The sequence below is a fragment of the Enoplosus armatus genome, chromosome 1 (genome assembly GCF_043641665.1).
Source record: "Enoplosus armatus isolate fEnoArm2 chromosome 1, fEnoArm2.hap1, whole genome shotgun sequence".
NCBI lineage: Eukaryota > Metazoa > Chordata > Actinopteri > Centrarchiformes > Enoplosidae > Enoplosus > Enoplosus armatus.
In genome coordinates this window covers 24,780,936-24,807,276 of record NC_092180.1, presented here as the reverse complement: position 1 = coordinate 24,807,276, position 26,341 = coordinate 24,780,936, and the positions used below count along the sequence as shown (strand labels likewise).

General features: G+C 43.1%; 2 protein-coding genes across 2 annotated transcripts; both read left to right on the top strand.

The window, feature by feature from the left end:
- Nucleotides 1-5,601: 5,601 nt before the first annotated feature.
- sv2ba (synaptic vesicle glycoprotein 2Ba) lies at nt 5,602-17,676 on the top strand. Its single transcript, XM_070931168.1, has 12 exons — nt 5,602-6,079; nt 10,760-10,940; nt 12,562-12,713; nt 13,094-13,227; nt 13,823-13,912; nt 14,541-14,654; nt 14,802-14,890; nt 15,010-15,174; nt 15,260-15,393; nt 15,677-15,877; nt 15,992-16,151; nt 17,493-17,676. The coding sequence occupies exons 1-12, from the start codon at nt 5,602-5,604 to the stop codon at nt 17,674-17,676; spliced, it is 2,082 nt and encodes a 693-aa protein (XP_070787269.1).
- A 6,689-nt stretch (nt 17,677-24,365) lies between these two features.
- LOC139285981 (mesogenin-1-like) lies at nt 24,366-25,276 on the top strand. Its single transcript, XM_070906627.1, has 2 exons — nt 24,366-25,103; nt 25,223-25,276. Exons 1-2 carry the CDS (start codon nt 24,366-24,368, stop codon nt 25,274-25,276), a joined length of 792 nt encoding a protein of 263 aa, XP_070762728.1.
- The last annotated feature ends 1,065 nt before the right edge of the window (nt 25,277-26,341 follow it).

Below are 26,341 nucleotides of genomic sequence, written 5' to 3'. Positions count from 1 at the left end.
AACGCTTTTTATATTATACAATACCCTCGCATCATCTGGGAAGAGCCTGGCATCAATCCACCATATCCTCCTGTCAACTGTAACTGCTGTTCTCTCTGTGGTGTCAGTCCTCTCTGCTCTCACAGTCTGTATATTTTCTGTATATAAACCACAGGAATGATATGTGGGTGCGGGAGAGCTATGATTATCCATCTCCGGCATGGGGTGCCACTCAGACACATCTATAATCACCTCTGCACTCATCCACACCCAACAAAAGGAACCACCAGGCCTTCCTAACTGCTTCGAGGGAAGAGGAATATTTTAGCCATTTCTGCTGATATGCTTATCCGGAGTGACTCGGGATGGATGAGCGGCTACGGTAGCGAGTTCTCGACGTCTCACTCAAGGATGTCTCACTCAGGACGCTCAGACGAAAGAACTCATCCCGGCTGCTGTAAATATAAGCAACCATTATCCAAATATGCCATCACAGCCCCCACTCAAGTTTCAGTTCAGCAGTGGGCCATCACAGCCCACTGCTGTGATGACACTGCTAGTTACGTGCACTCTCTTGGAGATCTCTTGACAATCATTGCAGACCACTGAAAGCCCAGATTCAAGTCTCCATGACAACGAGCATTTGCCCTGCTGAAGTGTCCTTGAGCCAAAGAATACAGAATCTCTACCGGCTTCAGAGCTGCTGTTCTGGCAGCTGACAATGACCTCTGACCTCTCTGGAGATCAAGAGTATCACAAAAAATCCTGTGGAATGTCACCACAGTTTGCAGTCACTATCAGTAGAGCCTGTTGCTATTTACACTTGGAGGACTGTACCACTGGGTCCCAGAGGTGGGGGTGGGGGGGTTAGTTCCGGGGAGTTTCCTGTGGGGATGAGCCCTGGAAAGGGAGGGGAGGTGGGGGTGGGGGGGATCGTGAGGTTGGATCCTAATCCCTCAGGCTTGGCTGCAGCCTTAGGATAAACTGACATGTAGGCTTTGGACATATGAAAATGCTACTTGGACTTTAACATTTTTTTTATTCATGTTTGTTTTGTTCAGGAGTCATTTATATAATAAAGGAATGCCAACTCTGGTAAGACTACTTTTTTCTTCCGTAAGTGTTTGCTGCATTGTGCTATTTAATTTGTTGTTTTGTCAGACAAATCAGTTAGGACATGAGAAATAATGAAGGCTGGAAAAAAATACCTGTGGTGCCGTGATTTATTTTCAGGTTTTATCTGTTGCAACAGCATCAAAAATGTAGCAACAGTTATTTTTCAACATTACCATGTAAACCAACTGTTTACCAACTAAATTCACGTGTCTAAACAGAGGCGTTCCAGGTTCTCATTTTGTCAACCTTAAGTCACCCTCTTTAGATGTTTTGCTACACATTGTTACACAAACTTCTTCAGCTTTTGATTAAAGCTGATGTGTGGAGATGTGAAGGAAAGAGGACACTCTCATGTCCTCCATTGCATGCAGGGGGAATTTACTCTCTGTTATCAGGATCTACTCAACGTAGCATTTTTTTGGTAGCAACGGCATTGTCATGAAAATATCACGAGCAATATATCTGATAAGGCCCAGAAAGGCAACTCGTGCACTGTAACTGACCGAGTGACAGTATTTTACTCCGAAACGTGTTTGATAATAAATGTATTTGACAGGTTAGCAGACAGGTCGTCCCCAGAAATCACGCAGGATTGTCCTTTGCCCTCTCTAGGTCACAGAGGAGCTGAGATTAAGGTGAAGTCACTGCTTTGACGGTTGAGTTATTCAGTTATTCAACAGATGCAACACATGTACGCACAAAAGAAACAGTACATTCGTATTATCTCAGTGGTGATCAAACCTCTCACCCTGTTGGTTAGTGGAGGCCAGGTGGTGCAAACTGGTAGACAAGATCGGACAAGTAATATTTATTGAGGAAATCAGGCTATACAGTTATGCTGCTGACAGCATATCCAACTTTGGTCATTTTCAAGCAAAAGCGTGTTTTTATCCCCCCAAAAAACGGTGCAGGTGTTGGTGCAAACACTGCATTTCCTTATGAACATACGAAAAAGCAAATCAGTTGTCAGGTCCAGATCAAACACCTGGACTGTAGTTGTAGTGCAGATAAAAACCATAATGAAAGCAGATTGAGAGAGAAATAGAAATAGTACAAAGTGTGCAGGCGTGATGGAGTCTCCCTGGGGTGCTGATAAAAACGTCTCATCCAAAAAAAGAAAGAAAGAGAAAGATGACAAAATGCAAAATGCATTCATAACAACTGACACATCTGAGATTAAAAGATGAATTACAGCTGTGGCAGATAACTGATCAAATATTCTGCGAAAGGTTGCAGGTTTATTTATGATTCTGTCCATTTCTATACTTCGCAAATATAATTACGGCTTACATCCAAGCCCCTGGGTGTGCAAATATTGGTGAAGAAAGTGAATAAATAAACACGACCCAACTCTCAGTAACTGCTGATGGGGTGCCCTTGAGCAGTGCACTTACAGCTGATCAAAGGAAGGCGGAGCAGGGCACTTTGAGCTGCTCTGTGACCAGCAGTGGAAGATAGTGGTGAATCCCAGGTGACCGGATGAATCAACATGAGGCTATACCTGGAAAAAGTCTCCAGACAGCCAGACAGTCCACAGCATTAATATGTAACTCCACAAGTGTGTATGGTTCTCTGTAGAACAAGCTACAGAAACTGATGAAGTGAAGTTTGGCTCAGTCGAACTAATAAATGATCTGAACGATAAAAGGTCACTTGTGTAATTGAGATAGCTTTTTGTAAATTACGCTGTGACCTCTCCGCTTCCTGTTAAACCTCAGACTCACATTGATTTTCATGATTCAAAGGGGCTCTTTGACTTTTCAACACCGGGGACGCTCTCAGAGGAAGGCAGATCATGACCTATTCAAACTCTGCACAGGCATAAACAGTGATTTGACATCTGCATTAGTGTGTATGTGTTTGGGGTAAGGCGATGGGGGGGGGGGGGGGGGTCAAGCTGATGCATTAATAAACACAAACACAGATCAATAAGTCAGAAGAGAAGGGCGAGGGAGGGAGACAGAGGGGGAAAAGAGTGACTACAGGCAGCCTAACTGTTATGTAAGCGCCAGCTGTGTGAGCAAAGATGCTGCAGCAGGATGATGAAGGCCACGCCGCCTCCCTCAACCAGACTGAGCATCCACCCTCTCACTTTCTCTTCTGGACTGTTCATATATTATTCATGTTACTGAAGGAAAGAGCAATGGCCGTGATCACATCCTGGTACTGCAATTCCACGCATTACTCTTGGCAACAAAACGGATTTGCGCGTTCATTTTTAACACAAACTTTTGGGATTTCAAAAGCAGATAACCAAGCACAGCGAGTACATTTCAGTGCTTCAATCCAGACCCCATAATCCACCGCCGCAGCTATCAGCCACCTCTGTGACTTTCATGATGAAACAATAATGTGAGGCAACAGGGGCGAAATGAAAAAAAAATCTGCAGTCTTAATCTGGATTAAATTACAGTGTTCGTCATCCTGGCTCCAAACCAGAACAGACCAACCCAAACCAAACCAACCATCCACTTGTCGGTTGATAAGACTACAATTGTTTCTGGATGGAGCAAGTAATGCCCATTTGAAGACAGTGACACCCCCAAGAATAATCGGATTCTGGGGGGAAAAAAATGTAATGGCGTAATAACATTATTATGTATTTTGAGTCCTTGACAGGCAAAATGTTAAATGTACAAAGATTTCACTCCTTTAGAGATATATATAAATCAGCCCTTTTTGTTTCCCCCAAATGGTTCTAATTTGAATTTCAAACCCCCATGTTTCCTGTTTCAAATGCTACTAAAGGAAAAGGATTCTCACACCGGTGGTATTACCAGTATTAGAGCTAGAGCTCCTACATTTCCCACAAACCCTGTTGATTTTTACTGCAAAGTGGATGTTGCTACTTGCTTTTTCTGCTTTGCTTTTCTTTTTCCTTCAAAGAATATGCATGTTGGAGGAAGGAATAACGTTTTTTTCCTCACAGATGAAAACTTTTTGTGGGGTTTGCTGCTGCAGCCTTCCTTGGTCTGGTATGACCAGTAGCCTAGCATATGGTTAGCTAATATTAGCAAACCTTTAGATAGATATTGTTAACAAACATTACTGAGTCAGCTGACTGACTTTATGACTCTTCTCTCTTGTGCTACTATTGCTACTGCGCTTTCGCATTCACCATTATTAGCATTTTGTTTTAGCTTTTATCATCATTAATACATTTGCACTGTGAGTTACATAGCTAGCTTTAAAGGTGCCCTTGAGCAAGACACTGAAGACTAGCTGTCCTGTGAAGCTCCCAGTGTGAATGTAGCGCAGCAGCAGCAGAGAGGAGTAAAAACTACAAAAGCATCTCTGAGTACACAGTTGGACCAGACTGAGCACACGAAGGTTAAATCAAGAATTGTTTTATTTTATAGTTTGAACAATGTGAGTCTGAAAGTAGTCGATTTCTCATGTATTGTGTTCTGTATTTGGCATTCAGTTATGCAGCTTGGTTGTCTGTCACAAAATGTTTCTACAATGCGTCATCATTTGTTATCTCTAAATTACAGAGAATCCAGCCTCAGGAAAACAATTGCTTGATTTTGTAAGAATATGTGCCTGACTTCACTGTGCAAGTCATTTAATTATGTCAGTAACGCACGTGGCAGCAAGAACAAATCCTAAAATGCAATGCAATTTGTGTTACTGTCTTGGTGCCTCTGGTCATTATAAAAATCAAGATAGATCTGAATGTATTATCGTTGCAGCAGTGCTATGTGATGGATCAAAATGGCGTCAGAGCATTTGAGCGGGGAGACGATGAGATTATCTGGCTGTGTGGAAGGACACGCAGCCTCCAAGGCAGACTGGGAGTCCTGAACTGCTGTTTCCTGCCTAGTGACACTTTCAGCTTCTGACTGGAATAATAACTGCAATGTATTTACGACTTAAAGTCCTTTACAAGTGGTAATAAATGACATGAAATTGATTAGACTGACAGGAGGGGAATTAAAGTTAAAAAAAAAAGCAGTGAACATAAACTGTGGGAGTGAAATGAAAAACAACAAAGGAATGTCTTGCTCTTCTATAATTACATGACATATTGTAAGCAAATCACACACTTCTATATTTTCTCCAGGTTTTCTAGGACTTTGTCCTTGATTGAGGGTCAAAGGTCATGATGTGCCCTTAATGTTTTTAGCTTTGAATGAAGCTCTTTGGGACTGTAATTGTGACTTGACAGGGCAGATGTGTTGTATAGCAATGTCTCTGCCCTCCAAGTGTATTATTCTTTGCTGTTATGCTGACAGACTATTTGCATTGTGTTTTAGGTTCAGCATGCAGCACTGTGCAAATCAAGGAAGGTCGTAGTCTTTAAATGCAGATGTTGAGGCCTTGAATTTGAGACCCAGACGCCTCAGAAGATCAAGCCACAGAATACCTTTTGACATCTGGAACAGTGAGAGCAACCCAAGGCTCCTTGGGAGGATTATGCCATTATAGCTGACAACTTGAGCTTCCTCAGAGTACAACGGCTACAAGGCAACATCAGTCCTGCTCCTCTTACACCCAGCAGGAACCATGGATGACCCCTATCACAACAACGTGAACCAGCAGGTGACAGAGGGTGGAGAATACACCTACACCCAGGATGGAGGAGGTCAGGACGGCTACCCTTACCAGACGGACTACCCTCCACAGGATGAGGATGCTGCTAGTGATGCCACAGAGGGCGCAGATGATGGTGAGCAGATGTATGAGGGGGAGTACCAGGGCATCCCCCACCCCGACGAGATCAAGGAAGCGCGGCGGGCGGCTCGGTTGGAGGCCAGAAGGAAAGCCCGGCAGGCTGGCCAGCAAGAAGAGGAGGAGGATAACCTGCCAGAGCAGTACGAGACCATCATGGAGGACTGCGGCCACGGGCGCTTCCAGTGGATGCTGTTCTTCGTGCTGGGCCTGGCGCTAATGGCTGACGGCGTGGACGGCTTCGTGGTGGGCTTCGTCCTGCCCAGTGCTGAGAAGGACATGTGCATATCCAACTCCGACAAAGGATTGCTGGGTAAGTGACAGCAAAGGGAGGGAAGGCTGAAAAACTGAGGTTTCTGCTGAGTGTGGTGAAAACTTGTATGGCTCCAGTTTTTCCTTTCAAAGTGAAATAACCTTTTGGGAGAAAAAAAACAGAGAAGGGAGAGGCTTTTCAACCGATTTCTGTCGATAGAACAGGCTTGAAAGGACTCGTGTACACTACGAGTGACAAAGCTACATAATGGCAAAGCGTGGCCAGCTACATCGTCGCAGAGTCACTGTTGAAGTGTTGGTCAAGCATTAGATTAGTTGACGTAGTTATGTCGCCATGGTCAAAATAATATACATGCTTTTGATCAATGTCTGGGCCCCATTTGTAAAGTGTTACCCTCCCATTTAAACATCACATTTCGCCCCAATGCATCCCTGTGTACACCGCAATACACAGAAAGCTAACACAGAGTCAGCTAACTTAAATGACACAGTACCGCAGCTAGCCATTGAGGTGCCACCCTCTGCCAAGCTACATATTTTAATAGTGTCATGTAAAACTATTGGGTATGGTTAAACAGCGCTGGGAACTGGCTAATGGCAAGAATGTTTTAAGAGCATTTTTTTAGATGGAACGGGACAGGAATTGTGGGGAGACATGGTGAACCAAAAATATGTGATTCGTTGATGCTCCACGTGATTGGAGAGGTGAAAAAAAGCTTCACGGCCATCACACAGCGAAGTGTCGGGCGTCAGTTTGTACCTTCATGGCACTGGCCTCCATCGAAAATAACTTGTAGCCTGTTGCTTTGTCGTTGCTTGTCACAGCAGAGGCTGCACTTACACACAACGACGCTTTGAGCTAAACGCTAATGTGGGCACGCAAAAAAGCGCACAATGGCAATTCTAACATGCTGATGTTTAGCAGATATAATGTTTACCATTATAGCTAAGCGTGTTAGCATGTTAACATGTGCTAATATGCAGGTATTTAGTTATAAACCAAAGTTTTGGACAAATTTAAAATTTGACCTTAAGGTGGCGCTAGAGGAAAAGTCAGGGGATCACCAGAGTTATTACAATTCATCCTGAGGGGAACATGGCTGTCTGTGCCAAATTTCGTAGCAATCCATCCAAGAGCTGTTGAAACATTTCACTCAAAGCCACACATTTCAAACTCATGGTGAAATTTCATATCAGGGCATCACCAAAGTCAATAGAATTCAACACAAATCCTCTTTGTACCATGAATGTCTATCCAAAATTTCACTGCAATCCATCCAAAAGCTGCTGAGATATTTCAGTCTGACCAACAGCCTGACATTGCCATACCTTGGGCCATGCAGCTAGCATGGCTGAAAATTTTGGCGGAAGATTTAGCAAATCATATTTCTCCAAAACAGAAATACAGCCTTTTGGAAATCTACTAGACTAGCTAATTACAGTCATCTGTCGAAGAGTTCCAATCTTTACCCAGAGAGGGTAGGACTCATCAGTGAAATGATCTGCCGTTGTGCTTGGCTGAAACGAATGTATGCGTATGTTTGGCTCTAGATGGCACATGGTTGCAGACGACTGCGCCAGACAGAAGTATCCCCGAGCCGCTGGGACAAATTAGGCAAAAGGGCTTGAATCTTTCTTGGCAAATGCAAGAGTTATGAAACATAACCAACACTGCGTGTGTTATAGAGTATGGGTCCATTGTGAGCCACCTGATTGAGCCACTGGATAGTGAGCCTTGGCATTGGTATTACAAGTGTCTGGAAGTTTACTCGGGGGACACCGCACCACATGTCAATTGTTTAATTATCTTAGATACCAGACAGAGAAATAAGCACCTGCTTTCAATTTACTTTGAATGTCGGATATGCTGTGTATTAAGGATGGTGTTTCCTTTATTTCAGATGCCTGCTAGCTTCACTTGTTCCTAAATATTGTACCACAACAGTAAACACAGCTAAAATAATTATACTGAAATTTGTATGCAGCATACATCCAACTTACTGGGAAATGTACCTTGAAAACGTCTGTTCCTCACTTTCTGTGCAGACAACTAAACTGCAAATTAAAGCCCCTCACCTTATTTCCCAGGCCTCGTGTGTAGCCAGGCGATGTGGCAGATTGCACATCGCTCATTTCATCTTAACAACAGGCTCCTGGGATGAGGCATTGCGAGAGATTGATGAGGAACCCGGTGGTGATCGTATTCAGTGTGTGTTCCCAGGCTAATATGGAGCATGTTGCTGCAGTCAGAGAGCCTGGCGGCCTGCAGCGCCCGGTTGCAGAGCTGTCAGATACGCTTCAGGCCCCTGACAGGCTGCGGTAGCAGGAGGAAGGCCTGGCGAAAATGAAATCACAGCGTCTGTGCAGAGCGGGAGGGGAGCACTGATCATTGACTGAGAATATGAAGTAGATCTGCAGAATGATGCTATCTGATTCACACTCATGCTCCGTTCACTGGACTCACGGGAGCAGCAATGTGTTTAATCTTAACCTTAGTCTTAGATAGCAGAAAGACTCCCAAACCTTTTGTTAAAAACAGGGGGGTTGGTGCACTTACCTTTAATGGTGCTTTTATTGTTTAATCTATAGAATGAAAATACAAGAGGCTCATAGTGTTGGAGACAAAGAAGACAAAGTTCTGACAGGTTTTAAATCCCAGACTTCATGTGGTTGCAGAGATTGAACCAACTATCTCAAAGAAATTGCAATACAGCTAATGCATTTCAGAATAAAACTGGAATTGCAGTTAAAGAGGTCATGCATAAATTATGAAATGGTTTTATGATGCTTCCCTGCTGCTATTTAAGCAAAAACCTAGAATATCTTTGGTGCTTTGCATTCACTGCTGTAGTGTTTTTGTACCACACACTCCCAGTCAATCAAGCAAGATCATTTTGATTAACTTTGACTTTTTACAGGTTTCTCATACTGTTTTATTTTATCTTAGTACACACCTAAATCATAACTAGGCTAAATCTGATTTTAGGAACAGGTGGAGCAGCTGGCTCCAGGCCAGCAACTGTAACAACTTTCATTCAGTGGCAACAAATTCAATCAGTACTGTTTGAGTCAATCTGAGATAGAGAATAGCAGGACTGACATCACATGAAAATGGAGCAGATTGTTACTTTAAAGTTATTCACTGTTATCAAACCATTTTGGAAAAATGCTGCCAGGTGTCATAACTGTGAAACTCACATGTGACATTCTCTAAAACGTTACCCTGTTGTTTAAGTAAAGATTCATTTCTTATATCTGAAACGAAACTGAATTTTAAACAAAAGTGAAAGTCATCTATACATACGAGCCTCACATCTGTTTGGATTATGTTCACGGGGTTAGTGTTTCTTTAGACTGTACATGTCATGTACATGTTTGGAGAATGCAGTCCGAATAGATTCATTGTCTCTTCATCTAGATGTGCTAAATGCACCAACTGTGCTCTCCCTTTCAATTCTACAAGAAAAAGGAAAATGACGTCTCTCCCCTTCAAGGATCCGGTGTCTTCACTGTGCTCAAGGACACTTTAACAGGCAGATAGAAGCTTGTTGCTGCAGGGGCTGATCCTGGGCCTCCACCTAAAGGACAGGCTTGCTAATCACAAGGCCACCCTGTCAACCTGTCTGCCGCGTACATATCCAAGGCATGCACATGGCCTTAAGCGACGACATGGCCAAGATATTAGGTGACATGTTCACCCTGACTCTTTGTCTCCTGGTGCCCTGAGCAGTCTCTTGTTGAATGAGTTAGGGATGTGCAGCTTGGCGTGCGGAGCGCCGGAGCTTTTGGATGGTCTAGTAATCCACAGGGAAGGTGCACACTATGGCTCCACGTGCTGTTAAGCTGCTTAGTCCCACTGTAATTAGGGCTGTGTGTAGTAAAAACACGGAGCGGGCAGGAGGTATGGGTCTAAAGGTTTAAACAACACGGTGAAGACAAAGTTGTAGGTTTGAGTCCTGACACCGACAGCAGGGGAGAGCACATTACTCTCCCCAGAGACAGAAATAGAGTACATAATCATTATTATCTCCTTGGTGCAGTAATGGGCAGCACAGTCAGTCACTCTTAATGGCTGTTGCCTTACAACGAAAAGACGCTTAGTGCATGCTGGGATAGGCTGGACTGTGAGAATCTGCAGGTAAAACGGGAGAAAATGAATTTAGCATTGATGAAGCATATAATCAAAGTAACAATAGAATGTCAAAGAAGACAAGATAAGACAACTGGAGCAACACGTGTCACATGTGAACACAAGCAGATTTAAAAACATGGAAGGTGAATATTGTGGAAGGGAGGCGCTCTCAGATGCCTCGAAACCATCATGACCTTTATTTCTCAGTCCACTTTCTGGGAAGGCTATCATCAGTACGTTTTCTCGGTGCGTCTATATGAATATTCAGAAATGTTGACCAGACCACGCATGTAAGGATGCGTCACACTGAATCACAGTACAAAGTGATGATTTCTCTATTCCTGTGTTCATACACGGGTAAAGGGAGCCCCCTTGTGGAGACACTTTGCCTTGTTTTGATTTTTCTTTTCAGTGACAGATCTTCCAGTGATGTTTGTGTGCATGTGTATGAATGCAAATAGCATCAGCAGAGCCTACACTGTGTGTTTCAATGAGATCAAGAGCGCGTTATGAGAGTAAAACATGTAACTTGACTGTGAGTGTGAAGGTCAAAAGTTTGTTTGTGTGTGTGTGTGTGTGTGTTTGCAGGTCTGCTGGTGTATGTCGCCATGATGGTGGGGGCGTTGGTGTGGGGGGGTCTGTGTGATAAGATGGGGAGGAGGAAGTGTCTGATCTACGTCCTGGCCATCGACCTGGTCTTCTCCTTCCTCTCCTGCTTCGCTCAGGGATACGGCTTCTTCCTCTTCTTCAGGTTCTGCTCCGGCTTCGGGTGAGACACATTTACTTTTCATGTTCACATGTACATGTGCAGGCCTCGCTTGAACAGAAGACAGGGGGCTTTTATAATGACTGACCTTTTGCATAAATAATCCTTTCAGTGGAAGCAAGTGCGTCTGTAAGATCAAGGGAGAAAAGCACATCCCTACATTTGTATTTGAAGATGAGTAATAGCACAAACTGTGGATATTTAGAAATATGCTGCACACAAGGAGATTTCAGTTTATTCCCTTCTTTATTATAACAGTTAAAACAAGTGAACAATGCTCTTTGCTTGTTTTTAATTTGAGTTTTATTGCTGACATCCTGCTGTCGCCAGCACCTTGGTGCCGTGCACAGATTGATTTTGCAACTTTCGAAGTCACATTTCTTTTGATAATGACTGCAGCCTGAGTGTACCCAGACCTGCAATATTGATGTTTGAGTTTTTTTGCTGAGCCAAAAAATACAAGGTCACCAAAATAAAACGCTCAGCTGTTGCTGATTCACTGTAATAATGAGCCCCATGTTAGTCATTAATGCTCACATCCGCAGGAGAGCAGTGCCCGTTTTGCTGGCTTCACAAAACATAAAGAGCAGACAGACTCCACACCCCCGCATGGATTTCTCATCATGAAGAAAATTCTTCTAAAATGTCAATGATTGTCTCAATGTTTAGCATAACAATGTAGCGCTATTTCCAAGAGTTTTGCTCTCCTGTACGTACACTGTTTTTCTTTTGGTCTGTTTAAACTCGTTTTAAATAAGGAAATGTCACTGGAATCACGTGAAAGAGAAAAAAATAAGTATTTTATTTTCCTTTGTCTTTAATGTTGGTGCGGGAGCTGTCTGGATTAGAGCTCACACATATGACAATGATCAAATCTATTACTGTAAAAGAAGATGCCAAAGATCTGAGTATGCCATAGACCCTGACCAACACTGAAACTTCCCTATCAGCAGGCTCCAGCCATAAAACATTCAATCTCACAATATGAACTGCTTTAATGTCATTTCCCCCCTCATTTTAACCATATCCTCAGTATTCAGTTGCCACCAGCAATGATTCATTATCTCACCAAATGCATTTTATCCTGAATCTAACTTAACTTGTAGCTTTCGATCGCTGCGTCAGAGATGGATGAACTCATGGTTAACTTTCAAAAGTAGAGGTCTGTTAACTTGACAATAAAGCTGTTTTTGGACATTCTGAAAAAGCAGAGAACATTCACAACATAAAATGTTATTGTAAACTTTTACACTATGGTCATAAACCTTTATGCTTGGCTATTTATTTCCTCTTAAGGATACCTAATATACCCAAGTTACAAAAATAATGCTGTCAACAGTTTTCATAGGAAGCATGCGTCCACAGCAACGTCTGTGTGTCCGGGAATAAAGTCCTTTAAATGTAATACTTTGAGCACCACAAATTAAATGTCATGTCAATGTCAACATACTTCTAGTAAAGTCATCAGAATAATGTGCTTCTAATCCTGCATCACCAACCAATTAACCAATAGTTAACCTGTCAAAGGCCACATATCACAGCAAAATGATCCTCTAAATCCTCAGAGGATGGTGGACAAAATAAAGGTGTTATATTTAAAGATGTCTTGCAATTCCTCCCCCAGAATTGGCGGCTCCATCCCGATAGTGTACACGTACTTCACCGAGTTCCTGCAGATGGATAAACGTGGAGAACATCTGAGCTGGCTCTGCATGTTCTGGATGCTGGGAGGCCTGTACGCCTCCTTCACCGCCTGGGGAATCATCCCTCACTATGGTAACACACACACACACACACACACACACACATACAGCATGTGGACACACATGGAGGCACACAAACATTCAAACGTACTATAAATAAACTCAGAAGACAGAGATAATATATTGTTTATTTCACTTTTATCAAATTTTAATTTGCTGGAGGAGCGTTTTGTTTGTCTGCATGAACAACAGCATGTGGCATCTTCCAAGCAAAAAAACTAAATATGACTAATTTCCATTAACATCAGTAAACATTTTGCCATTATCAGGAATTGAAAAATAATCTCATAATCTCATGGAAGCCCAAAATGAACCCACAGATGAAAATAAAGATGTGTTTTGTTGCACTACAGTAATAAATATTGACATGCTCTTCACTGGATGGTTTTCCAGGCTGGGGCTTCGCCATCGGTACAGAGTTCCAGATCCACAGTTGGAGATTGTTTATTCTCGTGTGTCTCTTCCCAGCGCTGGCTGCGCTTGTCGGAGTCGTCTTCATGCCGGAGAGCCCTCGTTTCCTCCTGGAGGTCAGGTCCAATGTCGCCAGATTGAAACATGTGGTTTTGTTGTCTGCTTCAACTGCACTACATAAAAACCCATTTATCTGTACTTCTAATACAGGATACATTAAGAATAACCACAGAAATATTGAGTTAAACACTTTCTATTCTAATATGCATTGTGTCCATGTATAGTATTAAACATCAAGCTGTGATTGGTTGAAAATGTTGAGTCATCAGCCACCACAGCAACATCCCACTGCTGTGCAAAGGTAGCGCAAGGCTGCTAAGGCGCCACCAGAACACCACCCACCCCTGTTCTCACCCAGGACATTGTCAGACCTTTAACCACATGTGGTATTGTGTTTGTATGTTACAGCAGGGCTGCTCCAACATGTTCATACCACACACCCCCAAATTATCACACATTTCCCCACCTGATAAGAGGAAGACCTCATGGGAACATTGTTACTCAACTGTGTCTGGCTTCAGTATATGTGGGAAATGAACGTGCCATAAACCCTGAGAGGTTTCACAGAACACTCTTGAAATTGGTTATGTAGACACTTGCAGATAATAGTTTGTATGTGTGTGTGTGTGTGTGTGTGTGTTTCTTTTTCAGAATGCTCGACATGATGAGGCGTGGATGATCCTGCGACAGGTTCATGACACCAACTGGAAGGCCAAGGGGGAGCCAGAGAGAGTCTTCACTGTACGCCTTTATTTACAATGTCACTGCTGTTTTGCCCACATTTTGACACGCCCTAACAGGAAAAGCACAGGTGTAATTAATGCCATTAACCACAGCTGCAGGTGTTCTGCGTCCAGGGCCCTGCTACCCTGTATGCTGGCTCACTGTCATGGCTTACTGGGGCAGAATTTTACCGATTTTAAATTGGCTGACATCAGTCTGTGCTGAAAATAGTACTGCATGTGAGTTTCTTGCATTATAAATGTCACAAATATCATAACTTACATGGATGGAGTGAACCCACGGTTTCATTGGACTAAAATTAAACAGGTGGAACTCATCAAGCCAGACGAGAACAAGTGTAAATAATGAAATGACGGCTGAATTCCATTTAGCTACTTCAGTTTCAGGGTCCTGGTATTCAGGGTCATGGCTTACTGGAACACGTGAATAGAACAGAGCCATCATTGATATGAAGAGGGCCTTAGCCAGGTGATCCAAAACACTGAAATAAACATTTAAAAAACAGTAACAGTTATCAGCTAAATTTAAAGGAAATGATGTGCTCTGAAATTCTGTTGAAACACAGTCATGAAATCAAGATGAGGCTATTGTTTACATGTGCAAACTCCTCTCTCTCTTTGTGAAGGCGACCAACATTAAGACGCCACAAACTCAGGAGGACGAGTTCATAGAGATCCAGAGTGACACTGGAACTGCCTTCCAGCGCTGGACCGTCAGACACATGACCATGCTGCAACAGGTCTGCAGATCACTCCACTCCACTAAAATAGAATAGAAAATGTACTAAGCAGTTGTCTCACTCAAACTGAATGTCTTGAAAAGTGCTTTCATCCCTGTATTCCTCCAGACCTTACATGTCTGTCCTCATTGTCCGTCCCTTTTTCAGGTGATGGCCAACATAATGTCACTATCGGCTCCAGAGCTCAGACTGCAAGGCCTCTTCCTGGTTATTGTCTGGTTCTGCTTGGCCTTCAGGTAGCGACACTGCTATTCAGCCTGTAGACCCACATTGAGATTACCCCTGTGATAGCATCTAGCTATGCAGATCATGTTGTTTTATTCTGCTCAGGTTTGTATGTTTCTCTGTGTCTCAGCTACCACGGACTGGGAGTGTGGTTCCCCGACATGATCAAATACATGCAGTATGAGGAGTACGAGTCCAAGGTCCGCGTGTTCCACAGAGAGCGGGTGGAGCGTTTTCACTTCAACTTCTCTCTGGTCAACCAGATCCACCGCGAGGGAGAGTACATCCATGACAAGTATGTCTCCTCAACGCCACCCCTCTGTTATGTTCACATTCATGTTTACACTACTGCTCGATGAGGCTTCTCTCCTTTCATTTAGGTTTGCAAACATTGAGATTAAGTCTGTGAAGTTTGAGGATTCTCTGTTTGAAAACTGCTACTTTGAGGACGTCAAGTCGACCAACACCTTCTTTGAGAATTGCACCATCAAAAACACTGTCTTCTATAACACAGGTATCGTGCAACATTACTAATGAATGATCGTAATGAAGATTTTATAGCACTTAAACACGGCTGGCTCCTTAAGGTCTGGAGCTCAATAAACTCAACTAAATAGTGGCATAAAATAAAAATTAAAACATTAATACTGCCCTAAAACATCTCATCTTGGTCAAAGCATTAACACTTGGCAATGTTTATCCTCTGGCACTAAGAGGAGAAAACTTCTGTTTACAGCCTAATGTGGAATATAAACCAAAAGCTGGCATATATATATATATCCCTGTGCTCTCTCCAGACCTCTGGCACGAAAAGTTCAAAGACTGTCGAATGGAGAACACCACCTTCCTCCACCCAAAGAAAGGCTGCCATCTGAACTTCCAGGAGGAGAACGACATCGTCATCTACATGGTCAGCTTCCTGGGCAGTTTGGCTGTGTTGCCCGGCAACATCATCTCAGCATTGTTCATGGACAAGATAGGAAGAATCAGAATAATAGGTGAGGCCGGCAGAAAGTGTGAAATGTAGCATAAATACAGTAAATCTGGACGCGTGCTTTTTTGTGTGTGTGTGTGTCGTTTTTGCCAAATCTGTTTCTTCTTCTTCTTTCTAGGTGGTTCTATGTTGGTGTCGTCGGCCTGTACTTTCCTGTTGCTGCTAAGTTTCAGTCAAGGAGCGGTAATATGCTGGCAGTGTCTCTTCTATGGCGCCAGCGTGGCGGCCTGGAACGGACTAGAGGTCATTTCTGTGGAACTCTACCCCTCCTCTAAAAGGTACAGTCCAACGCTACCCCACTGGTAAAAGGTCCAGTGCGATCTCGACCATAACACAGTTAATCTCTACCCCTTCCTGTGAGGTTCGTTCCAATTAGCTGTTCCCTTTGTTTTTTCCTTTCCCAACCAAAAACACAAGAAAGGAATGGATTACAGTGTGTTTATCTGTTCTACCTTGCCAATGCGAGCATTCCCAGCTAGATCACTAGCACTTATACTGCCTGTATAAAAAGATGGACAACATGATAGCTCCCCAAAAGTGAAGCCAAAACATCTCCATCGTCATTAACCCCACCCCCTCCACATTAGCGGATGGGACATTAAAAAGGCTATAAAAATGGGGTGAGACGTCATGATTGACAGCCGTGATTGACTGGGTGTGCTCTTGATTGGGTTTGGGCGAGTGTATGGGTGGGACCTCAATACAGCAGCTCCACCCCCCCAATCACTACTGCGCAGACAAATGAGGTCCTATTATGGCTTCATTTTTGTATAGTGAAGTGAAGACGTGTCGTCCATCTTTATATACAGTCTGTGCTTACTACCTACAGTAGCAAAGCCAAGCAGCATGTACTTTGCTAACCATTGAAACATCCACTGTGTGAGAGCCACGATGCTACTATATCAGAGTTTAGGCTATTTAGTTTGGAGAAGTCTACAGTAATAAATCTAACCTGTGTGTTGCCTGTCCAAGTATGTCTTTCTACAGTAAGCAAACAAGGTTATGTAGAAAAAAACAAAAAAAACAAATAGTAAAACATCAAATCACAAATCAACTAATTACAGCTGATCTGCTAGCGAGGGTCGTTAGAGGCTAGAAATGATAAACCTGTTGACTTTTGGATAAAATCAAAGACCCATTGTTTGAAATGACTACGTGTTTTGACTGGTAAAATCTGCTTCTTTTAGCATTGTAAAGTGCACATGTGCCGTGCTCGAAAAAGAAAGGCTGGCAAGCCTAACACCAGTAACTAAGTGGGGTGGGACTTTGCGAACAGTCAATTTAACACCACTGTCAAAAGCTACATGCCAGTTTAACCTCCGCCCTAAAAGGTATGGTCCAACTCTCTTGCACCAAAAGGTACAGGACAATTCTGCCTCTCAGCTAAGAATTTCAAAGGAAATCTCACTCAACTGAACAAAGACAATAAGTCTTTTCAGTCTTTTTTGCCAGCACATTTAGAACTGTCGCCTTTTACAAAATCTGTCAATGTTTTTTTTTATTCTTGAGCCAGACAGCAATTCACTCTCTCCAAGAAAAAAATGACTTGACGTGTCAAAACATCTGATCAATTCATCAGTCGGTCATGCATCTCATCTTTCTAATCTGTCTTTTTGCAGAGGGACAGCATTCGGTATCCTGAATGGGATTTGTAAGTTTGCGGCCATCCTCGCCAGCTTCATCTTTGCAGCCTTCATCGGCATCACTAAGATCATCCCCATCTTCCTGGCCTTCGCCGCCCTCGTCTGCGGAGGTCTGGTAGCTCTCAAGCTGCCCGAAACCCGGGAGAAAATCCTCTCCTGAAAAGCCAAAGTCCTGCAGCCTCCAGGCCTCAACCGCAGTATAGCTATGGGGAAAGTATCAGCTTAAACTGAAATGGAAAGACGAGGAAGAAAGGCCACGCTGTGCTATCTGTGTGTATGAGTCTGCCATGGTTATATGATTAAAAACATTGAAAACCTGTCTGGTTGCCTATGTGAAACTGTGGTTGCTTTTTATTCCCTCTGTAAGCTCCTCAGTCTGCCCAGCATTTCACATCGTATAAAACTTGTGTTTGTCATTTCCTTTTTATCATTTACTGCCCATCCTCTATTGACACACACACACACACACACACACACACACACACACACACACACACACACACAGTGTAGCAACGTTTGTTTTGTTTAAGGTTTGTGTACAAGAAAGATTAATATGAGATGAAATTGTATAAGGTGATGTAGTTTATGTTACCATGTTGTGCTTTGATTTCATTCCCTGTTGATAAAAAGAAAACAAACTTGAATTGGATTTGAATCCTGTTGTATTCACTGCCGAGGCTCAGCAGCAGTTGTACTGCTGGTGTTGTTATTCCGAGGAAACGCCTCTTTCGTCCACCCAGTCTTTATTTATCCTGCGCTGTCCTGTGGTGTATAGTCTTCTTTAGTTCACCTGTTGTTGCTTGGTTTGTTCTCTCTAAACCTGGACTGACCATTTTATTATATGTAGGAGGTGTTTTTTTTCTTCATTTATTGAATTCACAGCTGTTCATTTCTCCCAACTGATCCACATCCATCCTGAACAGCCGACCGGATTCTCCTCCAGTTTGTCATCTTGTCCTCGACTGAGACGTCGTGTCTGGTCTTAACTGTAGAGCTGTGTTCTGTAGGTGGTGGTAATGTAGAGTCTTATCTGTCACATCCTGCCATGACAAAGTGTAAGGAATTGTTCTGTTTGTTTATTGATTTACTTTTTTTCAACAAAAAAAAAAAAAAAGAGGAGAATGATGCTAAACTGTTTTGATATGATGCTCTCACTTTAACGTTCTGATGAAGAACAGTTTTACAGAACCTGCTGCATTTCTGACAACATGTGTCAAGATTTCTAAGGAGCATGTTACCTTTTTGGGCATGACTGAGCTGTGTGTGTGAGTGAGAGAGTGTGTGTGTATGTGTGTGTGGTTGTTTTCCACATGTCTGTGAATGTACTAAAACACAATAGTCTCACTACCAATTCTATATTTGTTGTTGTACATACTGTAGACCTGTGTATATTAGTTGTAAAATAGTAGCTCCGTCATGACTTGAATAAAGCTGAGGGCTTATGATCCAGATTCCTGCTTAATAACAGATGCAGAACATGCGATGAACATTTGAAACGAGATATAAACTTTCAGTGTTAGACAATTTCTGATTTGACTTGAAGAAATACTTTGACATTTTGGAAAATACTAGAGGTTAAAGGAGAAGATTAATACAGTATAATATAGAGCTAGAACCAGCAGCCAGTTAGCTTAGCCTAGCATAACAACTGGGGGGGGGGGGGGGTGGCTAACCTTGCTTTGTCCAAAGGTAACAAAATCTGCCTGCCAGCACCTCTGACTGTGTGTTCAGACAGAATACGAAGTGAATTTTAGAGGTGGGGTGATGACGTACAAAGTCGATTGAAAGACGCAATTTGACACAAATTCTTCAAATTGATGTGAAGACGCAAATGCACGAGTTGAAAAATGTTTCTACATGAGGAAAATAACAGAAAGAGCTGGAGTTGTTGAGTTCTGAGTTTGGTCAGTTACCGTACAAACATGACAAGTGGTATCGATCTTCTCTTATTCTGGGCAAGAAAGTGAACTATTCCTTGACCTGACCCGAGAACTTTAAATACGCATAATGTATAAAACAAGATCACAAAGGACGTCATGAAAGATGTCGGATGATGATGGAGCAGAGAATGTTCAGCTAGCATTATTCTTGCTCTGAAACAGGCCTGACATGTTATATTTCAGGCATGATAGCAGTGGGTGGGAGCTGACTATAACTGTTCCCGTGTCAGTGGCAGCTGTGTGTCAGGGGGTAGGCGAGGAGGGCTTGTAAAAACATGGCAGCACACAAGTGTGAGCAAGTGCCAGTAGGAGGAGGACGTATTTACTCTGGCTGAGGTGTGAAAGACACTCTGCTGATCTGTCCAGCAGGTTTATCTGGATGTCAAACGGCAAACAAAAAGACACACATTGTCTCTGGAACTAATGCTCCAATATGATCTGCTCTGACTTGAGTGAGATTTGGCCGATCGACGTAACTGAGATTGAGGATGGATAGGTTTTTACCACTCTAGGGGGTCTGGAATGATGAAATATTATCCTCATGTCAGCAGTCAGTTCCTGTTCCCTACTTCCTCTTTCAGCAATTTAATTGAAATGAATTAATTCTGTTGAATATTGTTATGTTCTGTGAATGTCACTCTCTTACAATTAGAGGAAATTTACTGTCCACCTCTGGCTGACCCCTCCAGGTCCAGCTATGTTTCACACCCAAGGTGCAAAATGTATCCCCCTCACCTGCCACCTCACTCACTGGCATGCACACACACACACACACACACACACACACTGAAGCTTTCAGCATACCTTATATCACCACAGAGATTAGAGATAAACTTTGTCGGCCTGATTCACTCTGGAGTGATACTGTATTTACGCCCCTAATTGTTTGCTTTTATTTGACCAGGTTGTTGAATGTGAAGCAATCCAAGACTCACCAAGAGTAAGGTGTAACTAAGTACATTTACTCAAGTACTGTACATTTCATTACATTATATTAGTGCAAATCTGAGGTACGGTACTTGAGTATTTCCATTTTATGCAGCTTTGTACTTCTTCTCCACCACATGTCAGAGGCAAATATTGCACTTTCTACTCCACTTCATTTGTCTGACACCTGTAGTTGCTTTTCAGATTAAAATGATTCATACCCTTCCTGTCCAATGAAAACCACGTATCTCCAAATGTGGCGCTTTTGAATGTGAACGTGTCTGATAAACTGAAGGATGAAGAAGAGTATCCTTCTCCTTAAGCTAAATAAACGATTTAAAAAAAAACTTGGAGGAGCTGTTGGGCCACCTTAAATGCTTCTTGGCAAAGGTTCAACACGTTTCTGGCACTCTACTGGAGCGGTGAAAAAGATATTCCCTCATTTGGTGTTTTGATGATGGTGGTGGAGAACGCTGTCTCCACTCCTTTTATTAATGATTTTCTTTAATCACCCTGATTTTAAAAACCAGAACCACCTCGTGGTCTTTTAGTTTTACCGCTGCATTAATCAAAGCAGCATATTCCATCAGATTATTCTTTTGTACTTCTGGTTACGAGCAAATGCTTCAGTCCGTGAAGATTTTACCGGTCAGAAGACTCCCAGTGCATTCAGCAGACATAAACTCTCACTGGAGGAGCTGCACAAACTCTTTTCAGTGTTCAGTTTCAATAAGCTAGTGGTTGTTTCGCTATGAATGAAAAAGAGCAGCCAAGCTTCCCTCAGGAGAGCTGAATTCTCTTCTTTTCCTCCTGTAGAAAAGAGAAAGAGCCAAAACTAGTTGGTAGCAGCAGGAAAAAAACTGCATTTCAGTTCATCCAAATCATTCACGACATTTATAATAGCAGTGAACTACAGTACTGCCACACTGTGGTACAAACAACAGCTTTTTTGTTACTGTTCAGAAGATTGCTGTCTTTGCTAATAAAGTAGATCATTTAATTATAGCAATTGCACTGTGTTCCTCAGTTTTCCTTATACTCATATATACTGATTTGCTTTTTCTATATAATAATTTTTTATACTGTATATTTAAACATGTAAATTATATATATATATATACTGTATATACATTTGTTACTTCTTCTCACTACTTTGACAACACCGTCTATGATCTTTAACTTTGTCGTCGACTGTTTCAGTTATTTCCTCTGATTTTTTCCCTCTGCTGTGTCACTGTTTGCCGTGGCGCCAACCCAGCGTCCCCACAGGAATCACTGAAATTACGTTTGATTTTCTTCCAAAGCAGAGGGAGCTCAGTGGAGGTCGTGGCGGGGTTGATGGACTCTGGTGGCCCAGACAGGTGGCAGGCAGCCCAGCCTCAGAGCCTGCTGTGGGTGTGCGTCCACCCAGAGGTGCCAAACTCCCAGCCAGGCTCCCACAGCCTCACCTTTGGTCAGGGTGACTGGCAGGGTCGCAGTGCGGGTTCAGCCCCAGTTCACCCTGCCCTCAGCCTGACACAGCACACATCTTACCCTTAGTTTGTTTGGGACATCATGTGTTTTATCCTATGATGATTCATATTATACCCCTTGTACACCTCAACACCTCTCACTAGTATTTGTGGTTATTCAGGCCCCAGAGCCCAGTGTTCAGTGTTCTGGTCGAAAGGGCCCAAAGATGAAGAATAGCCATAAACACCAGACAAACCAGCATTTTACTCAGTTTTGTGTTTCATCTGATTGTTTCACTGAGTGTTTGTTTTTTTCATTGATTTGCTGCCAGCCAGAGATGACAGGTTTGATGTTCAGATGATTTAATAAACACACACTCCAGGGAAAAATAAAGCACAATAAATAAGAGAAGAGGCATTTTGGCTCATAGCTCACAAAAAAGGGGTTGCGGTCAAAAGCATAGATGAACTGACTCAGCATTCACCCAGGCATGTTGATTATATTAAGGGAGAATTGAACACTTGAGCAATTCTGTTGCAAAGTGTTTGCAATTGGTGTTCGTTCATTTAACATTCAACGTTACTTGAATATTTAATTTGCAATTTTAGAGGAAAATGTGTATTTGAAAATGCATTTTTTCAAAAATCCAAAACATCTCATCTCTAATGTGATCTAACGTGACCACCCAAACACCTAAGTTCAATGCTGTCCATTTCAAAGTACCATAACGTGCTTTAATACTGTGCCGTGAGGGTGGGATCTCCAAAAATGTCATCACTATTTCTAAATGGATGTCTGACATTGAATACAAACCTTGTCTGCTGTTCTGCACATAGAGAGGAAGAAGGTTGAGAAGCTCAGGTACAGAGGGACAGAGAGAGAGAGAGAGAGAGAGAGAGAGAGAGAGAGAGAGAGAGAGAGAGAGAGAGAGAGAGAGGTCAGCAGCTACTGTATTTTCCAGCAGTCCTGGTTCTCACAGCTGAGGTGTGAAGTGACGCCTCCAGACTCATCAGTTCTCATCAGTGTGAAACCATCACACCTCTGCTTTAACTGGACAATACAGGCCATTATGCTTCATTAAATGTGTTTACATTTACTGCATTTACATTTTTGCCATGCAGGACGCAGGTTCATATCCAGAAGCACATGCACAGTAGACGGAGCTTCACTTCCGAGATCACGATAAAGAGTCAGAGCGTCAGAGATCTCAGCTCACGCCTGACTCGCTGCCACTATAAAACAATCATGTTGGTGAGAAGTGGAGGGATATAAAGTGGAGGAGATCAAGAGAAGGGCGGAGTACGCGGATGTCAGGGTCAAGGTTAAGTGAGGTGGGGAGAAAGAAGCAAGAGAAGGGAGTTTCAAGGATCATCTCGGCCCGTTTACACACTTCTCTGCATGTAAGAATCTAATAATCACTAATAATGTTTCTGCGGCACAAAATACACAGTCTGACACTGACACTAAACCCAGACTCTGAGATCTAAATTGACATTCTCACCCGTCGTCATGTCTCCACCCACAAAACATTTAATCAGCCAAAACCTAAATAGTCAAGGTGTGATTTCACGGAGCACCACTCATGTTCATGTGGTTTGGCGTATGCTGGCACCGCAGACCCAGGATCATGAAAACTGTGAAAGAACACGCGTTCAGAGGGAGACAGTCTACATACCTACAACATTAGACCATCTGAAGTCATCCTTTGAATCTGGAAAAGGAACTTACAACTATAGCTGTCAGATAAATGAGATGATGTGCTTGAACTATTGATTTTTTATGCAGATTTATGTTGTAATCAATTTCTTTTTCATGTTTTTTTTCCCCCTACATTTTAAATACTTTCAACTGATTTTGAATATTTATGATTATTTTGACTTTAGTGGTGGTCTGTGCAGAATCAAGGGACGTTTATATTTGGTGACAAGTTGGAAATAATATTGAAACCTTTTCATGTGCTTACTAAACTAAACTATGGGAGTATTACCTGGTGTATTGGCACCTCCTTCTAGCCAGGTATAATACTATAGATAGTTTTTTTGCAGTGTATGGCTATTATATTGTCCAGTTGGTTGACCAGTGCCTCTGGCTTTAGTGTTAAAAAGTGAAAGTGAGAGAAATCAGATCATACAAAACAAACCCCTGTCCCTTAAACATGTGCAAAATGCATCTGGGTTGCTGCAGGGACAAAACCCCAAAAAGCAAAAACTGTTTATTGTTTTGAGCAGGAGTCAAAATTCACACTCCTGTAGCTGAACTTTCCCAGACACAGAGGAGAGGGCGAGGTACTGAGACAGGGTCCCAGTGAGGGAGTGTGTGTGTGTGTGTGTGTGTGTGTGTGTGTGTGTGTGTGTGTGTGTGTGTGTTCAGGGGCCTCTGCTTTAGACAGTGATGGCTTGTGAGAATCTGCGGAGGTGTCACTTCACACCTCTGTGGCCCGGCCTGGACTTATAAACCAGTGCAACAGAGCTGAGCAGCACTCACAGCCTCCCAGTCTCTCCAGTCAGACCACTTAGTCCCTCCACACAACATGGATACCTCCTCGGTCCCTCTGCTCAACTACGGCCTGCAGTACCAGTGGTGCTCCGACTCGGACCTCTCTAGCATCTCCTCTCTAGAAACCCTCTCCCCTGTCCCGTCTATGGATTCCAGCCTCTCTCCTTCCTACCAGCAGCTGCAGCAGTCCACTCCAAGGGCAGCTAAGACCGGATATTCCCAGACCCTCAAATCCTCGTCTGGACGTGGCCGGAAGTCGGGCCGAGCTGCCCGGATCCGCAGCAAGCAGAGGGAGAGTGCCAGCGAGAAGGAAAAGTTGAGGATGAGGGACCTGACCAAGGCTCTACACCACCTCAGGTCCTACCTCCCGCCCTCGGTGGCACCCGCCGGACAGACCCTGACAAAGATAGAGACCCTCCGCCTCACCATCCGCTACATCTCCTACCTGTCGGCCCAGCTGGGCCTCAGCGAGGAGGTGCTGTTTCAGAGGAGGGAACAAGGAGACACCTCGGCCAGTGACACCTCTTCACCTGACATCCTCAGCTACTTCCAGCACGTCCCCATGGGAGGGCAGGAGGCCCAGCTGCAGGACCAGAGCCTGAACCAGAGCCTGTACACAGCCCAGTGTCACAGCCAGAGCGCCATGCTGCATTCTGGGAGCTGTGGTTTTGGAGTGGATCAGTACAGCAGACAGTACATTGAAGCTCCCCAGAGAGACATGAGCATGGACACCATCTTGCAGTCCCCTCCAGCAACACAGCCCTCCTGTCAGGTATGTAAACATGTCCTCGTTATTAAAGACTCTATGTGTAGAAATCATACTTCTTGCTTCTTTTTGAAATTAAAGTACAAAACACTTATCAAATTTCCTGTTTGTTTGTTTTTATACAGATGAGCGGCAAAGACTTCTGCATGCCGCTGGTTCCCAGAGAGTATTGGGGTTGAACCCTCCGGCACCGTCATCATCCAACAACAGACACAAACTACTTCTCTGTTTTTACTGCCTCACTGTGAAACAAGTAATTTATTTGAATAATATATGCTGTTCTACATTTTATTTATTTTGTACTGTGAAATGTTCCCTGTAAATATCGATATGTCTAACAACTATTTTTATATGTCTTTATACCACTATTTATAATAAAATATTGAAATGCCTCAAGTTTTCTCATCATTCGAAGCCTGGTTCCCATGATGCAGTTCAGTTTCTCTCGTTCACCATTCAGACAGCTTATCATGTGTGTGTCTTTAGGTTTGGAAACTGTGGCTGAAAGTTGAGAATAAGGTGATTGTTAAAAGGGCAGTTGCTGGTTCAAATCCTCAAACATAAAGCCAGGCACTTCACCTCGCTGTTGTACTGGTTAGCTCCCAGTGTGTGCGTGTGAATGTGAGGCAGGATGGAGCTGCTGCTCAGGGGAAAATGCCACAGAGCGCCCTCTGCTGGTCGTAAAGGCACACTGGCACCAAACAAGATCAGCAGTGGCTTCTAATCTTGATGAAAACTACAGTTCTCAGTGTGAAGCACAGACATACACAAATACTCTAAAATGGCAAGCCTACCTCTTGACTGTTAAACTGTTATTTAATATCAGTGTATTGTAGTCGCCACAAAGTTTACAAAATAAGATGAACCGAAAGAATTATCACCTGAATCTGCAGCTCCCCTCTGCTTCATGGAGCTTTATAATAAGTTTAATTTCATTGTTTTGCTGTCTGGCCTGCAGCTTTACTGTTTTGGTTCGCTCTCACAGTGTCGTTTTGGGCCGCAGCAGGCAGCTGGTTTCAGTGAAAAAGCTCTAAAAACACACTGTACACAACCTGCTCAGCACCAAACAGCAGAGCCAGGTATTTCACTCAGGGACCACAAACAGAGCTAAAAGAGGGCCAATATTAGACTTACATTCACTAGGTGGGCGGAAACATGACTCCAAATGAATGATAATGTTGCTCCATAACAGCTGGACGTGTAAATAAGCAACTGTTAGATAACAAGTTCACCATATCACTTTA

Excerpts from the sequence above, each read along its gene's own strand:
- sv2ba (XM_070931168.1), top strand. The coding sequence starts at position 5,602 with ATGGATGACCCCTATCACAACAACGTGAACCAGCAGGTGACAGAGGGT. Across the intron at positions 13,228-13,822 it reads GCCCTCGTTTCCTCCTGGAG|AATGCTCGACATGATGAGGC; the intron begins GTCAGGTCCAAT and ends TTTCTTTTTCAG. Across the intron at positions 15,394-15,676 it reads CACTGTCTTCTATAACACAG|ACCTCTGGCACGAAAAGTTC; the intron begins GTATCGTGCAAC and ends TGCTCTCTCCAG.
- LOC139285981 (XM_070906627.1), top strand. The coding sequence starts at position 24,366 with ATGGATACCTCCTCGGTCCCTCTGCTCAACTACGGCCTGCAGTACCAG. Across the intron at positions 25,104-25,222 it reads CAACACAGCCCTCCTGTCAG|ATGAGCGGCAAAGACTTCTG; the intron begins GTATGTAAACAT and ends GTTTTTATACAG.